Source organism: Cygnus olor, chromosome 3 (assembly GCF_009769625.2).
Source record: "Cygnus olor isolate bCygOlo1 chromosome 3, bCygOlo1.pri.v2, whole genome shotgun sequence".
NCBI lineage: Eukaryota > Metazoa > Chordata > Aves > Anseriformes > Anatidae > Cygnus > Cygnus olor.
The window spans coordinates 43,738,582-43,756,035 of NC_049171.1; the positions used below are offsets into that span (position 1 = coordinate 43,738,582).

A 17,454-nucleotide genomic window follows, 5' to 3' on the forward strand; every position below is an offset into this window, starting at 1 on the left:
TTCATCTTCTGCAGAAGATCCATGGCCCTGTGCATCGCACCAGCCCTCAGATGCTGACAGGTACCCTTCTTTGGGTTACGATCACTGACCAAGTACTTAGCCCTTCATGAAATGCTATGCTGCATACACAGTTGCTCCAAAAAGCTTCCACAAGTTAGATATTTTATCCCATTACTAGGGGTTACAAAAGTGACCATTCATCCCACAAATGGAAGAACCTGCACTGCCCAGCAGGGCATGGAGTGGGTCTGTGACCAGAGCTTTGTAGACGCTTTGCCTCAGGATATAAGGCAGGTCAGAAAAGCAGACAAGGAAGAGAAGAGCCCTGAGCTGACAGCATGGCCGTGCAGTAAGCCGTGGGGTTCAGGTCTGTGTGATGCCTTCTCCAGGTGATGGCAGTGGACAGTTTTCCATTTTGCTCTGTTGGGCAACATCAGTAAGAGTGAGGATCTGCTGTCACTCACCAGGAGAGATGCTGTGCTCAGGACACTTCCCTGCAGTAGCTCCTTGCAGATTTTCCTTTTATTTCCCACTTTTGGGTTGTTGTTTACTGGTGTTCAGCAGCCAGAGGTCACAGAGCCCCATGTCTGACACGGAGTGCCTGCCCATGCTGACACCCCACTCTCAACAATTAACAGGAGCAGAGAGATCCCAAGGGACTCAGCAAACCTCACTCCACACACCAGGTGCTCCCTCCAAACCCTGCTGCACTCCTTGGCCCTAATTCTTAGTGAGCTGGTGTCAGAGCACCTTCTTCACAGCTCTGGGACCAACCCACACTACAGACAATGCACAAATAGTAAAGTACAAGTGGGAAGTGAGAGCGGGAGCAGTTTCATGCCACAGTCGATCATTGGCAGCATGAGTTTTGTTAGGGCAGAGAAGAGGCAAAGAAGGAAAGCTCTTTTCTCTACTACAGCACCTGCAAATCTCAGGCGGAAGATTTGTTTCAAGTGGCAAATAGCCCAATAAATCTGGACTCTTGCAGGTTGGTAGCCAGTCTCAGCTTTTGCTGCTGCAAGGGAAGTGCTTGCTGTGGTGCAGATAAGAGCGATCCAATTACAGATGGGATCTGAGCTTCTGGGAGGGCAGGGAAAGGCCTTGGGCATCCACATGGCAGCTGCTGCACTTTCAGAGGCAATTGAGCTCTCCTAAAATCTGTGTTTTGGATCAGTGTCAGCACAAGTGGCAATGAGCTGTGAGGGAGAGGGCGGTGGGAAGGAGGCATTAAATCCTTCACCCCTCGGTGCTGCCCCAGACAAGGTAAGGGGTCCTGGTGCTTTGAAGGAAGCATCACTGCAGTTCATGCTCGGAAGGTCAGTGCTTTGTGTGGATACTCCAGCTCCTGCCTTTGCTGACGTTTCAATGGTGTACATGTAACCACCATGTCAATTCTATGATTCTGCGATTGTCTCAGGTTTTGGAGTGAGAAAAAATCAGAACAATTAGTGGTGCACCCACGTGTCTGTATGGCTGCAAACCCACACCAACAGCAGTGCAGTGTTGAGCAGTGATACATCACACAGGGCAAAACAAGATCTAATATGTAAAAGTGTCCATTTATCAGTAGTCTGTTCTAAAGGAAGAGAGACTAATAGAATAAAGCAAGCAGATTTTTCCAGTTAACGTAAATCTAAGCCTACTTTGTTACATAGCAAGACAAATTTTTCCTCCACCAGTGTCCTGAAGTCTGCTGTTTCACTTGGGGGCAGGGAGGCACTAGTAAAGGCATCAGCGTTACCACATGCTGTGTATTGGTGAAAAATTATTCTTCACTACAGTACTGTTTTTTTCCTGTGGTGCCTATGGGTTCCCTGTACCTCTTAAAACCCATCCATGGTGAATATGGTGGGCTGCCCGTGGAGCTGCGGCAGGCATCCAGCCCATACAGGCTTTGCACAGAGCCACATCCCCAGCAGCTGCCCTGTGCATCTGGTGCCTGAGACCTCACCACCCTTCTCAAAATCAGGTATTGTGGAATGTCTTGCCCTCAGGTTTGCTGTCCTCTAATGCTGCTGGTCAGTTTTGGAGAGCAGAGCTTCTCTCGCCACATCTCCCCCAGAGCTGTAAGAAACAGGGCCACCCGTTTGCTCATCTCCCACATCAGTAATGCCCACGGCTCCTACCCTCTCTTTCTTCCCAGTGGCCAGAGCTTGGGCAAAGTGGAGCTTTTAACAGCTCCATTAACTTGTACAGATTGTTTTTCTGCTTATTCCCGAGGCTACGTGGTGTTAAGCAATCATTCTGCCCTTGGGGCACTTGGAGGAAATTCTCCTGCAAATGCTGCCCAGGGATGCTCTGCCTGTAGCGAAACCACTGTGGGGTGCTGATGTGGGGTAACCTGGTGTCCCCAGCCAAAGTGGTGTCACTGCTGCTCAGGTATGGCCTCCCATTTTTTGTGCTGGCAGAGCATCCTCTGGGAAGGCTCAAGTGATATGGAGATGCTTTTGTTCTGCTTTAAACTGCCCGTTTACCATGCCCTTGCCTGCAGAAGACATCTGATCGGGTTTTGTGGTGAGGGCTGAGTTTAAGAGAGGGTGAAAAGGGGCTTGTCATAGCCGGCAGGCTCTCCGAGTTCCTTTTGAAACAGCCGCTGGTTGCTGCCAGGATTTGTTTTGTTGTAATATTAATGATCACTGGGCAGCTTGAGTTTCATATACACATCTCTTTAATTATTCAGATAAAAATAGCCAAGGTATAGCTGCAAAATGTTCATGGTGCATCTCAGTTTGGATGTAAAAAAGGGGTTAATGATAACTTTAATTAAATGCAAGCCTACAGATAAAGAGAAGATGCAAAACATCCAGAATCTAAACTACTGCTTCTCTGCTATACCTATATGTTAAATCCCAGAGTTTCCCTCACACCTCCTGATACACGAAGCCACTTTTGGAGGTGACTCACACCACGGGACTGCCCCAGATGATGAAAACAACTCAGTGTTCCTTGCTTTAGGGAAAAAAAAAAATTGTTCATGAAACCTCCTGCTTTCTGCAGATGGAAATGCTCAGGCTGGCAGCTCACTGCCATAAGCGCTAGCTGCTGCACACCCTGCAGAACAGAGCGACGTACCCATAGCGAACGCGCACCCTGCCAGTCCAGGGCAAGGTGACAGGAGCCGTGAGCAGCACATCTGACCAGCACATTTGAAATGACCAGGTCATTTCAGCGCAGCACATTTGTCTGCAAATCAGCTCCCAGCTGCTGGCAGGCAGAGAATTAGCAGGGATGGCAAAGGGAGGAGGAGAGCCCATTTCAGAGGCTGCGTCCCTGAGGCCAAGGCTGTTGTTTCGTGTCCCAGGAGCTCTGGAAATAAAGACAGATGGAAGAGACAGCGGCAGAGCCACTGACCTACTGTCTGCATCCCCTGGGAGTGAATTGATGGGCACCAGAGCAGACAGCAGGGCTGTGGTTTATTGTGAATTTGGTTCTGGAAGTAGTTGCTCGTCGAACAGCACTACAGCCAGAAGCTTTCCCCTTACCAACGGGTAAGATGCAACAAGAGAGGTGCTGCACAGCCTGCACAGGAGTGCTGTCCTGCCTAGACGGGCCGTTTGAAATGTCTTCCTGTACCCACCGTGAGGTCCTTCAGCCCACGTAGCTCCCTCCCTCCCTTGTCCTTTCCTGGGAGACCACCACCTCACCTGACTGCAGCTCCAGACACGTTGGCACCTAGGTTCACCTGACGTCTCATCCTTCCTCCGCAGAAGGAAAAAACAGGCTGTTTCCGGAGCACTTTGGCAGCAGCCGTTGCGGTGTGAGCTGGACCTCGTCCTCCACGTGCATTTCTCCTTAGCGGACACCTTCTACAGGAAGCTTTGGCAGGACGTCTCCTCGCGGGGGTGTACAGAGAAATGCTGTTCTGGGGGAGGGAGCTGGTCAACACGGGGCGCCTTTCTCTGGTGTTCTGAGGAAATATGCCATGGCTTCACTTAGGAAGAACAATATCGGGGTTTGTTGGTTTTTAACATCCCTTGGGGACCCCCTTTGGATTTGTTGGTGGGGGACAAGGGTAGAAAGGCACCGAGTTGTGACCGTCCAACAGCGGGAAGGCAAAGCTGGGCGGTAAGCCCCAGGATCCAGTGCCGGGGCTGCCCTTTCCACAGGGCGTTCGGGGTCAGTCTCCTGACAGACGTGCCCCTGTGGAAGTTTCTTGTATGTTCTATAGGGCTGATAATCAATAAAAAGAATGGACTGAAATCCAGCATGCTGTTATTCATTACTCACTCTTTCACAGTTACGTATGTGGTGTGAACACTTTTTTTTTCAAGTCTTATTTTTATTTTATTGTTTACTTTCATGTTTATGTCTTCAGATTGTATGTGCTTATTCTAATTCAGGACAATAAACACAACAAATCTTCTTCTGTATCTTCTGGTATTATAAGTTCTTATAATGCAATTACTTTATTTCAAGAAAATATTAGTGTTTTAATCTCTCAATTGTTTCAGGTTTTTTTTCAGTTTGCCCAACCCATGAGGACACAAGAGAGGTTTCAAATTTATTAATGGAACACTAATGGTCTTCACAATCCTTTTAAGCAGGAAAAAAATGTATTTTTTAGGAAAAGTGAGTATTGATTACATCACTGGAGTGACTCCGTGTGGGAATAAAAGCACGATAAAATGCAGATCAAAGTGTATATCCTGAATTCCTAACGCGCTGATGTCATCAGCAGAGGTGGCTGTGCAATTAATGTATGGACAAGCCAAGACAGGTCAGGTGATTTTACATCCTGGGTGATGCCCCAACCCTTCAGGCTAGATTAAAACATGACATCATATTGCTTCAAGCAAATGGGGCCTGAGTATGTCAATACGAAGGTCTACTGTTAGCTAGAATATTAAATGATTAGTTTTATCCTACAGCCTGGGGGAAACAGGGGAAATACAGGTTGAAAACATCATCTGAAAATAATGTTATTTGTATTCAAATCTATGTAAGTCTTCAGTCCAAGCAGAATTAATTGTTTTTGAAAGGGTTGTAAAGCAATGTCCTACCTTCCATTGGAGGGGAGCTAGGAAAAGATATGTGGTTACAATGGCAAGACATGCATTACATAATGGGAACGATTTTTTGGTCACTTATCCCATCGTGAAGCAGGAGACAATGCAATAAAATTCACAGTAGGTTGGAAACACAGAAAGTTATTCTGAGACAGCGCAGAAGGCAGCAAACCACAAAGCCTGCTTTAGAGATGCTGAAGGATAATTGCGTACTAAATGTTGCTGCTCCCTTGCTGCGCTGTTTGGCACAGCGAGCCCTGCGCCAAAAGCCGTGAGCCTGAGTGCTGCTCTGCTGCCAGCTCCAGCGAGGTGCCCACAGCCACTCACAGCTCTGTGCCTCAGCTTACCTGCCTGAGAAACGGGCACACCATGCCTGCTTACTCAGCTGTGCACTTGTGGGCTATACTGATGGGAAACAGGGAGACATGGGAAGATGGGGGCGGCAGGCTCTGCCTCTCGGTAGTCTTCCCATGAATGAGGGAGCTGGCAGCTCCTCATGAGCAACGAGTGACCAATACACAGTTTGAAGCTAGAGGAGCCCACTTTTCCTTTCCAGGAACTCAGAAAGGACATAGGTATTTGGTACAAGGCACCAGGGGTTAATTCACAAACACGTGGCAGGCTGTGAATACAGGACCTGTTGCGCTGTAATCTGACAAAGAGGCACTCTCCCAGCCGTCCATAGTTCCTCTTGCAAGGCACAGTTGAAGCTGGCTGCCCCACGTACTGTTGTTTCACATTGCAGTTGCTTCCCAGAATCACATTTCTCTTCCAGCAGTCGCTGTTCTTCCCTCTATGGTTTCGGCTCTTCAGTGCTGTCCTGCAGTCCAGGTGCTCCTGGGTTCCTCTCAAATCACCGCAGCTACGTTACCAACACTCACAGGGTGGCTCATGTTCTGTCTGTCTTTCTCCTCCAGCCTGCTTCATCAGACCAGTTAATTATAGAAGCTGGGCCTATTGGCTTTTGAACCTCTAGACTGTATGCAATTATTCCTTTCAAGTATTTCTTGGAAGTATGTGGAAAAAGCTCTTTTTTCTCTCTCTTTTAATTAAAGCTGGTATTTCAACATAATGAAAGAACTTCAGAAGCCGTTTTCAGAAAAATATTCTACAAGATAGTCTCTATTCTTATTTCCACTCACAGTCACTATGCTTTTCTGTTCCGACTAATTTCTACCTCTTCTTTTCCATTCCCTAGGGAACAGACACAGGGTGCTTGTGAAAACACATGTAAAGAAATTTTAAAGTGCTGTTAAAATGGTCAGGAAAAGTCACTTGGCCACAAGAGAACAATGGGCAATGAGACAGCGCAATAAAGCATCGTGCAAACTTCAGGTTCTGTTTTTATTTAAAAAGGAAATTCAATGCAAATCTCTTCAAGGATCTCATATGACTCAGATTAGGCTGGAGGGCAATTAATGTTGCAATTATTATCTGAAAGCGCACTTCCACAAGGGAAACCGAGCTTGCTAAAAGCTTACTGCCACTCGAGGGGCCATTGTGCCGCAGCCCTGGCCACGTGCTCCCACTACCCCAGCTGGTGCTCGACAGCGGGAACATTCAGCTCAATGAACAGCAGAACCACCACTGCCCCCCCAAAAAGAGGAAAAACACCAAAAAAAAATCAGTGCACAGACAACTCGGACAAGCATCAGACTCAGCAATGAGGTGGTACTGTGTGGACTGAGGAGGGAGAGCAGCTGACACCAGCCAGAACAGAGCTTGCTCTGTCGCACCTTTTAACCAGCTCAGCTCCTTGCTCTGATTTGCTGTGTTGTAGAAATAAATAGCTGGGAACAGGAGAGTCAAGGGTTAACAACCAGAAATAATACAGAAGCTGAAAAAGAGTAAGCCCCAAATTTGACGTTTTTCCCAATCTCAAGGCAAGAATCACCCTTGCCTTACCCCTAGTCCCAGGTGTCTACCTGGTGCTATATGCCTTTTATTATTATTATTTTTTGTCCCCTACTACTGCTATTCTTGTAAGCTTCAGAGCTATGGCTCCTTACTCATGAACAACTTGCAAAATGAAAGCCAAAGATTTGCAAATTTATTTGATTTAATTCCTGTCCACTTCAATAGCAGCTACTAAATTTCCACAGCAGCTAGGCTAAGACTGTGTTTCCAATCACAAATTTTAAGGAAAAAAGTTTAACCAGCATGAATAGGTAGTACATGTTCAGTGCGTAGTACTGAACTTGATTATATTGTGTCAGGATGCACAATTACGAATAAAGCAAGGATTTTATTTTTTTAGTCAAGGATCTTTATTTGAAAAGAAAAAAAAAGCAATGAATAAGATATCCTTGCAGTATTTTATATCACACTAGAGTTATCTCTAGTGCTATCATTTACTTTCTAGCTTAGAAATAGGTTGCTTTAACCAGAGGGATAAAATACAGCCAGAATATAATTAGGATTTTCTACCAGGAGAGAAAAATTGAGGACTGAGGATTATGCTGGGTTTATGTGGCAAGGGTTTGGTAGTGGGGGGCTGCAGAAGTGGCCTCTGTGAGCAGAGCCCAGCAGCTGCCCCAGGTCAGAGTAGAGCCAGCTCCAGTCGGATCCAAAGGGACCTGCCGCTGGCCAGAGCTGAGCCAGGAAGAGATACTGGTTGGGCCTCTGGCAGAGCAGATTTAAGGAAGGGGAAAGAACTGCAGCACAACAGCAGCTGGGAGACAGGAGTGAGCACCAGCCCTGCAGACCCCAAGGTCAGTGCAGCAGGAGGGCAGGAGGTGCTCCAGGCACACAGCAGCAGTTCCCCTGCGGCCTGTGGAGAGGCCCCTGGTGGAGCAGGCTGTCCCCCTGCAGCCCATGGGTCCCACATGGAGCAGATCTCCACGCTGCAGCCCGTGGAGGAGCCCCCGGTGGAGCAGGTGGATGTGGCCTGGAGGAGGCTGCGGCCCATGGAGAGCCCCCGCAGGAGCAGGCCCCGGGCCGGAGCTGCAGCCCGTGGAGAGGAGCCCACGCAGGAGCAGGGGGTCTGGGGGGAGCTGCCGCCCGTGGGGGACCCGTGCTGGAGCAGTTTGCTCCTGACGGATGGATGGACCCCGTGGTACGGAGCCATGTGGGAGCAGGTCTTGAAGAGCTGCTGCCTGTGGGCAGCCCCTGCAGGCTCAGTTCCGGAAGGACGGCATCCCGTGGGAGGGACCCCACGTGGAGCAGGGGCAGAGAGTGACTGTGAAGGAGCAGCAGAGATGAGTGTTAAGGACTGACCGCAGCCCCTGTTCCCCTGTGCTGCTCGGGGGAGGAGGTGGAAGAGTGTGGGTGGAGGGGGAGAAGGTGTTTTTAGTTTGCTTTTGTTTTCTTACTGTTGTAGTCTGCTAGTGATAGGCAATAAATTACATTAATCTCCCTTATGCCGAGTCAGTTTTGTCTGTGATGGTAATTGTTGAGGGATGTTCCTGTCCTTATCCCAACCCACAAGCCTTTTTTCATCATGTTTTCTCCCCCTGATCTTTTGAGGTGGGCTGAGAGAGGGGCATGTCGAACCTGAGGTGCCCCTCAGGGTGAAACCACCACAAGGATGGGACACATGGGGACGTTTGGAGAGATGCCATGGTTACAGAGACCCGTTCAAGCAGCCCACACTACCCGCTAAGCTCTCCTATGTTGGCAGGGCTCCTACACACATGTAGCAGCAGCAGCAGCAGCAGCAGCATCCGTGCTAAGGTTTTCATCAACAGGAGGATCCATGGACAATCAGGCCCACGTGCCTGTTGCTTAAATGCCAGCCACTGTTAATTAGGTACATGAGCTCTTCTGTGAGCCTGGGCAGAGAACCCAAGCAGTATCAAGGGCTTTTTGTGCTAGACACAATAGAAATACCAGTCCAAACAAACAAAACCAGATCCTTCCCCAGGCAGCTCACAACTTAACGACAAATACAAGTAAGCAACAAGCAAGGATGAGAAAGGACAGGATAACAGGTGCTTACATAAATATTTGGATTTAAGACTTTTAAAGCAAGCTAGAATCAGCTGCTCTATCCCAGTTTTAACTACTTTAATCATATTTTACCTGATTGGTTTCAAAGCAAGCAGGCACGTGGGGTATTATCTCTCTTGTGGAATGTTTCCAGTGGGCTTCTGCAGGAAACTGTCCAGGTCTAAGTGCTTTTCAGGTATTATTTCAATTCACTGTTGATGAGATTTGAAAGTCATATAGTTGTCATATAGACTGAAGTTGGTTACTTGGCATGGGGAACTCAAACCACAGAGTTTAAAATGCCTAAACACACAGCTAGGAACAAAGCCCGCCAGTTATCTGCTGCGGCTTCACGTTTTTCCCAGTGTCACTTGTCTCCCAAACACTATGCCCTACTTTGCACACATGACCAAGGGAGCAAAGACTCCTATGCAAAAGAATAAGGTCAGGCAGAAGCAGAATGAGTTACTCCTGCAGACAGCTCACATACTGCATCCATCTCCACTGTCACGCTACAAAAAGGAAGGGCAAAAACTGGAATGGATTCAGGTGCTTACTACAAAATTTTATACAAATTCAGAAACTTACACTGTGACAGTATTAGCTGTAGAGATAATTTTCTCTTGAATAAATAGACTGAGATTAAGGGACAACTTGACTCAAAACTACAGCAACTGCATTTACAAAAAAAAAAAAAAAAAAGACAGCTGACAGCAGAGGTCCTTAACCTAAAAAAAAAATAATGAAGATGTTAGGACATCACTGGCTAGAATCTGAGGTTAAACCATTTCAACTGACGAACTTTTGGAACAATTTCCTTATCGACACAGTGCCCTCTCCGTCACTGAACTTAGGAATTTTTCTTACCAAAAGCCAAACTATTGCCCAGGTATTACAAAACAAAATTTACTGTCATAGAAAAGTTCATGCTAGAGAATCCTTTTCAGTATTTGTATCTATGAATGCTATTACTTACATTATCAATTAACTACATTCTTATGCACATCATCAGATCCATCATGAAACATTGATTTCAAGGTATCATGCAGCAAAACAGCAATAATGCAAACGTGTTATTTAGCCCACCAAGCCTCTACCACAATAGGAATGCCTGAATAACAGAAAAAAAAGCTTAGTTTTCATCCCTGCAAACTGAAAGTTAGAAAAGCACGGCCAGCCCACCTCTCTACCTGCATACAAGCTGAGAGAAAGAGAGAGAAGGAGATACAACCATAAACACACATAACATATTTTATTTAGAAAGTCCTATTTCAGAGCAGATTAACAGTTTCCCTTACCCTGGCACCAGGACTTAATATCTGAATAGGTATGGCATTGCAATTCTAGGATAGATTGCTAATGTGTCATTTTTCAAGCGTAAAGCTCTGGTTGCTCCTTTTATTCAGGTAGAAGAAGAAGGTTGAAACAAGAGGCGCAGATGAAGTACTTTTATGGTGGTAAGACTTCTGACAACAGAGGCATTCTGGGCTAGGAGATTCTTCTTCCACTGCAGTCAGCTCACATCAACTCCAGAAATAGCACGACCCGACAGAAAAGGTTTGCTGCTCTCTTTATCTTTTCCCTCTCAGGGAGGGAGCATAATATGGAAACGAGTGGTGTTTGTGTTTTTTGAAGTGTTTTGTATATTTTAACTGACTCACTTGTGTAACAGATATACATAAAGCATTTCAGTTCTCATACACTGTGTTTTCAAACTCACTCTACACTTAAGCTATCATTCTCTGGAGATCTGGGTTTTCCTCAGATCACACACAAACACCATCGCACATAATAGCTTGGAGGGAGGCTCTTGACAGATTAATTTGAAACTACTTTCTCATAAAAATACTTATTCTTCAAAAGCTTTGCTCCTTTCAGTCTTAAACGATTCCTGAGATAATGGGCGCTTGTTTTATTCCTGGGACTGCCCGAAAATATTTGGCCAAAATAGCGTCAGCATTATTAATGCAAACAGCAAGCTCGTTGTTACAAAAGGCTTTATTATGTCCATCTGTGTAAAACCTTTTCTGTTCCTGGGGCAGTCCATCAGCACGCATCTCAGACGGTCACACGCTGGTGCCAGCTGTGGCTGAGCGCTGCTCGCTTTCCATCTCTGACAGAGACTCTGTTGGGCTTGACCGTCCCTCAGCACCAGATTTCACGGCGTGCATCGCATAGTTAATGCTCGTGCTTTCCATCCAGCTCCACGACCTCGTGAGGGGGTTGTACAACATCCCGTTCACAGCCTGAACTGAGAAGCCATCTAGAAAAGTAAGAAGGCATACAGCAACTGGGGTTTTCAAATATTCTAGGTCACTGCCACACAAAGCACTTTAGAAAGGCAAGTCTGAAATTCTTCCACTGAGCTGTGGACAGTGCTTCACAAGCTTGTTTTTTAAAGTTGCACCAGGGGAGGTTTAGGTTGGATATTAGGAGGAACTTCTTTACTGAAAGGGTTGTTGGGCATTGGAATGGGCTGCCCAGGGAAGTGGTTGAGTCACCATCCCTGGAGGTCTTTAAAAGACGTTTAGTTGTAGAGCTTAGTGATATGGTTTAGTGGAGGCCTTGTTAGTGTTAGCTCAGAGGTTGGACTAGATGATCTTGGAGGTCTCTTCCAACCTAGACGATTCTGTGATTCTAAGATACCACCAGAAGCAGTGACAGCAGCATCACCACTGGCAGCACTGGTGATAGCTGGTCCTTGCTGTTGGTGGCAGCAGCAGGAGCGCTGTGCCAGGCCACATCCCATTGCCACGCGACATGGTGAGCCACTGCAAAGTGGCCTGCTAGGAACCCCAGCTTCACACCACCACATTCTGGTGAACAGTAACGTTTTCTGTAGGCAGACACATTCTTCAGATCGACACCATATACTTCAAAATCAAAACGTGTGCAAGTCTTTGGAAGGGTTTTGCAGATTCCCTTTAGAATGGGAAATACAGGAAAGGCAGAAGAACACAATCAAGGACTCAACACAAGCAGAGGGATTTAGCACTCCCTGCTGAGCAGCTCTAAGTTCACTGCATGACTGTGCTGCGTCCCAGGGGGATGCACGAGACAAGGCAGCAAACAAACACCCTCTCAAAACAAATCACTCCACTGCACCTGCTTCTCCTTCTGAAGAGAGAATGGAAAGAACCACCAACAGGTATTAGTCATGATCCTTACTGGGAGAATAACTCAACTCATACTCCAGGTTCTTTACAGAGAACTAAAGCAAAGTGAAATATTGGGTGAGAAGTTTTTAAAATACCTGCAGAGAAGGAGGGCAATGAGCAAACTCTTCCCAGCTCGGTGCTTTGTCTATTTTAAAAGCAATCAAACCACAGAAATTCAATTATTTGTTCAAATCAGCATGGTGCAGTTTGTCAACAACTGACTAATGAATTTGTGGTAGGTTTCATCTTCACATTCTTAAAGAAATCTTTTAGTGACATAGTAAAATCAAGAACATGGAGCAGCAACCAAAAACAAAAACACTGCTCCCAACAGGGAGATGACAAACAAAGCAGTGGCAGCAGAGCAGCTCTGGAGTGCCAATACTGTCATTTTCTGAAGCCAGACCTGGAGGATATGAATCACTTCAGGGCGCACATCCTGCCATCAGGACAGGATGGAAAACCTTGCTTGGCCTTTTCCCTTAGGCTATCAAACAGCGGGGCAGCTGTAATGGTGACTTTGTTTGAGTATTCTCTGCATTTGTAAGACTCCATTTTGTTTATTCACTTTATGCAAAAGCCAGCAAGCAGCAGTGCCTTTAAACCAGAAGTGATACTTAACATAAGTCTGCAGCTCACACAGGAAAAGCTGTGTGTTGTTGGTAGCGACCACCCCACCTATCTCATCCCCTTGCCATTTCTCCAGTGAGCATCTGAGTCTCTCTCTGCGTTCCCATCACCTGGCCTCGTACTTACGCGATTCCAGCAGGCGTTGCAGCTCTTCAGGCGGAACAAACTTCTCCCAGTCGTGCGTTCCTTCTGGTACGATGCCTACTATTTTCTCTGCGACCACAATTCCCAGGATATAGGACAACTGTGTTTTATTGATTGTAGTAATGAATAAAGAACCTTCGGGCTAATTAAAATATTAAAATGTTCAGTTAGGAGAATATTTAATTGAAAACAAATTGCAAGTTTACTTGCATTAAAACACAATACTTGTCTATCTCCAAGTCTATATGCTGCAAGAGTAAGAACTAATTTCATCCCAGGACAGGTATTTACAAGCATACAAATACAATAAAAAGTCAGAATATAAGAGTGTCACTTGGTAGTCCTCCAAAAGTTAACATAACCGAAGTCTTGGATGGTCTGTAAACCTTTTCTTTGCCAAAAAAATAAATAAATAACAAAGTCACTTATAATATTGCCCACGAAATTAATAAAAGAAAGGTGTAAGGCCTCTACAATGTCTACTATAATTCTGTTTTATTTTTCTAATTAAAACTGAAGTAAAACATGCAACACTGCTTAACTTATGAGAGACTGATGGGCTGATGAGACTGAGGACTGATTATAACAAACATAGTGTTTGTTATAATGATTACAGGGACAAAAAACAAAACCAGAAATGAATTCTAAGTACTTAAGAGACTTTTTGGTAGAAATAAAGGATAACTTCTATGTTGCCAAAAGGCTGAAAACTAGTTAAGGGTTTTGTTCAAATAATCTATATTCTTTCTGATGACCAGAAAGATGCACCGAGAGATTAGAAAGATGCTGCTTGTGAATTGGACCTACCATCATTCTTTGCAAATTAAATTATATCAGAAGGAATAAAACAACACCTGACTATTCTTAAGCATAATCGTGACCCTTTATAAGCAATCCAGGAGCTTCTGCTGAATCAGAAATGTTATTACAGTCGTTTTAAATGCAGTCCGAGCCATAGTCACTGATCACCAGCAGCACTGCCGTGCTTCCTCTTACCTAGATGAAATCAGATGCATGTAGATTTATTAAGGTCTTGATGCAAAGCAACATTTCAACACTAGGCAATGTCATTAACACTTTTTAAGGCAGAGCTGGGGAAACAAATTTCTTCCCACTTCAGGTTCCCAAAGTTGGGAAGATGTACTCGCATTATCAAGGAGAACGGGAGGCACCTACAGAGCATGATTCAGACCTCAAGCACTTCAGGATGAATGAATGCAGATGTCGGTGTTTTCACATAGCTTCAAGTTAAAGCCTTGATAATAAAAGAGAATAAATATTCCCAATAATGAAAGCAAGAACTCTCTTACCTTTAACACCTGGGAGCAACACTTGATAAACATTTCAAGGTCAGCCACATGCTCCACTACTTCTGAAGCTACAATTACATCAAACGTTTCCATAGACTCTTCCACAATCTCCTCCAGTGAACTGGCTTTGTACTGTATTCTCTTGGCCAGAACTGGATCAAATGACTTGTGCCGATCTGCTGTTCTAATGTTGTCCTCCAGAGGATCAATTCCGGTAACTGAAGCTCCCAGTCTACCTAGAGGCTAATAATACAGAGTAGAATTTATCCTCTGCATGAAAACAATTTACTTAAAGGTGTCAGCAACTCTGCAACGTACACAAATGACACAGAGAACATCTGTCTGGGAACAAGACAAACAACAATAAATGATGAATGCTGATCCAGCAGTTTTGTTTTAAATGTTTATTACAGGGGAGAAAACACACATTTAGTGCTTGAGGGGGAATAATTTTCTCAAACACAGAATTTTTTATATATATATATATATATATATATATATATATACACACTGGAATATATACATTCAAATTGTTTTTCAGAATGAACTGTTCTGAATCCATTTTGTTGCACCAAATCTTCACTATTACCCGCAGATACAGGAAAGACAAAGAGGAAAAATCAACATAGTATTCAGAGGGGAGAAAACAATGCCAAATTTAATTACTGTCATTACTTTCTTTAACATCCACCTGTAATGGTAAATCCTCATATCTTTTTAATGGTTACTTAATGCGTGATTATCTCTGGTACTTTCTCACTGCTGAGAACTAAACACTGATGCTTGCTAGGATAGCATCACACTTGGCTGTCACTCAAGTTTCTCCAGTGTCTTCTTACTCATAGGTTAACACCTCAGTCATCACCTCTTCTGAAACTGAAACAGGCTGCAGAACATGACCACATGTATGTTATTCCAACCTGAAATTCACTGGTCATTCAGCCTGAGAAGGCCACAGAGCAGATCAGTGTTGCCAGTCTTGTCAGAGAGCAGACTGTCAAAAGACCACAGCATTTTGCTCAGAATGTATTAGGGAAAAATAAAAAATAAAAAAAGAGAGAGATTCAGGTCCCTTTGCAACGTTTCACTTCAGATGCTGATGAAGTTCCCAGAATAACTCAGCCAGATCTGTCATGCTAAATTTACAAACTACCTAAAGTCTACTGACAGGATACAGCCACTGCAAATAATTACTTCTCAATCCCAAGTTTCTGCAGACTGCTCAGGAGTCTGTGCTGTTTGTAGAATACTTCAGAACATTTGGCAACTAAACCATCGTGAAAGAGAAAGCCCCTCCTCTGAGGATTAGACATTAAACAGCATAATAGTTAAACAATTAAAAAACTTCATATGCTTTTTAACAAGAGAAACAGAGCGCCCTGTTTCTTACCTCACTTAGCAGTCCACCACCACAGCCAACATCCAAAATCTTTATTCCAGAAAGCGGGCTTCCCATATGATAACTGCTACTCATGTTCAACAGAGTATCTCTGAAAGAAAAGGGATGTGATTAAGGCCAAACATACAAGGTGGTTTAATAGATGTAATATGGAGTTACCTTAAGTATTGGTAATTGTTATTCTCTGTTTTTTGAGGTCGCACAGACAGAGTACCTATAAAACATCTGTCTTCAAAACCATACCTAATAAATGGCACTCTAATGTCATTCATAGAATGAAGGGCTGAATAGTCTCCTTCTTCATCCCACCACTTCTGTGCGAGGAGCTGGAATTTTTTCATCTCCTTTGGATCCACTGATGAGTGTGAGGTGCTGAAAAGTCTCTTCGTGGTGAGCCTAAATAATGAAAGCTGAGTATCATGAAATCAATACCTGAAATATGATGGGAAAAACAAACCCGGCATAATCAGACAATGAAAAAAAAATAAAATTCATGGTCCTTTAGAGACTCATTATACTTGATTAAAAGCAAACAGATCTTCTTCACTGTATGTATAATGTATCTTCCAAAACAGATGGCCGCATACCTGTAATTTTTAAATTAGTAACTTGTAAAACAAAAATAGGCTTTAACAAACTTTGTATTTGTGATGTGTAAAAATTACTTCAAGCGACACAGTCACGAAGTAAAACTAAATTATTATTGAAGAGGATAGTCCTTGTCATGTAAAATTAGTTTAGTCGCACTACTTACATGCTCCTTTTTACTTCAGTCACAGAGACGGGCGGAGCGTTACTGGATTCCAGCTGTACTTTGCGACTATACTTCTGCAGAGTAGCCCTTGGGCCTGTCCGAAAAGACAGCTCACCATGGCCACCTGCATAAACAAAAGAACGGCAACTGGATGGGAAACATCAGCCCTGAGAGCTCACAGGCAAAGAAATCTGGTTTATCAGTGCTGCTCCAGAAGAACTCACACACGTGGCACTCATCGCTATGCAGTTTAAATATCTACTGATTGTATTAGAAAAAGGAAGCCGGTGGTTCACTAGAAGTCATGACGACTGCTTTACTGGTTTTATTGAGATATTAACTGTGCAAACCCTCAGGCTCTTGCTCACTGTACTACTGGAGGCGTGCCTGGGCATTAAACAGGGCAGCACACGCTGCTCCACCACCCCAGCTCTTCAACTCCGCACGGTGACATTTTACAGACGAACTTTTCACGCAGCTGAAACGTTCCACAGTCGGCGAGGATTTCACATTTACTCTGCCCACGTCGCGCACAGGCACACACACACCCACACACCAGGGCTCCGGTTCTGCATTTTATAACAGGGCACACCGCGTTGCACCCCCCGCACTGTACGAACTGGCGAGGAAACCCATGTAAACCCCCCAGGGCCCGCTCTCGGAGCCCTTCCCCAGGCCTGCCTTGCCAGCACACGCGTGCTTCGCCCTCACACACCCCGCACAGCCGCCCCCAGCCCCGGCCGCACCCCCCGAGCGCCCCCCGGGGGTCCCGGGTCCCGCCGCGGCCCCTCCGCCGCTCACCGCCCGCGGCCGCCGCCCGCCGGCCCCTCAGGGCGCGGGCGATGGCTCGGAGCGGGCCGCTGCCGCCCCGTACGGCCCCGGGGCTGCCCCATATGGCCCCTCCGCTTCCCCACACGGCCCCGGTGCCGCCCCACATCGCCGCCGCCGCCGCCCGAGCACCGCGCCAGGGCCCGCCCCGCTCCTCGCTCCCCGCGTCCGGCGGCAACGGAGGCGGCGCGGCGGCGTTCCGCGACCCGCCCGGTCCGTCCCCCCCCCGTCCCTTGTTAAAAGCCGCCTGCCCCTGCGTGGGGCCGCTCCTGGAGGTTATTAATAAATTATTTAAAAC

General features: G+C 45.7%; 1 protein-coding gene across 1 annotated transcript; it reads right to left on the reverse strand.

Moving 5' to 3' along the window:
* Positions 1-10,913: 10,913 nt before the first annotated feature.
* COQ3 (coenzyme Q3, methyltransferase) lies at positions 10,914-17,300 on the reverse strand. The gene is made up of 7 exons (XM_040553410.1): positions 17,130-17,300; positions 16,329-16,452; positions 15,818-15,970; positions 15,566-15,665; positions 14,176-14,418; positions 12,848-13,007; positions 10,914-11,196 (listed from the first exon to the last, which is right to left on the reverse strand). Exons 1-7 carry the CDS (start codon positions 17,263-17,265, stop codon positions 11,000-11,002), a joined length of 1,113 nt encoding a protein of 370 aa, XP_040409344.1. The 5' UTR covers positions 17,266-17,300; the 3' UTR covers positions 10,914-10,999.
* Positions 17,301-17,454: the final 154 nt, after the last annotated feature.

Excerpts from the sequence above, each read along its gene's own strand:
- COQ3 (XM_040553410.1), bottom strand. The coding sequence starts at position 17,265 with ATGTGGGGCGGCACCGGGGCCGTGTGGGGAAGCGGAGGGGCCATATGG. Across the intron at positions 16,453-17,129 it reads GCGGGCGGCGGCCGCGGGCG|GTGGCCATGGTGAGCTGTCT; the intron begins GTGAGCGGCGGA and ends TTGTTTATGCAG. Across the intron at positions 13,008-14,175 it reads GTTGCTCCCAGGTGTTAAAG|CCCGAAGGTTCTTTATTCAT; the intron begins GTAAGAGAGTTC and ends TATTTTAATTAG.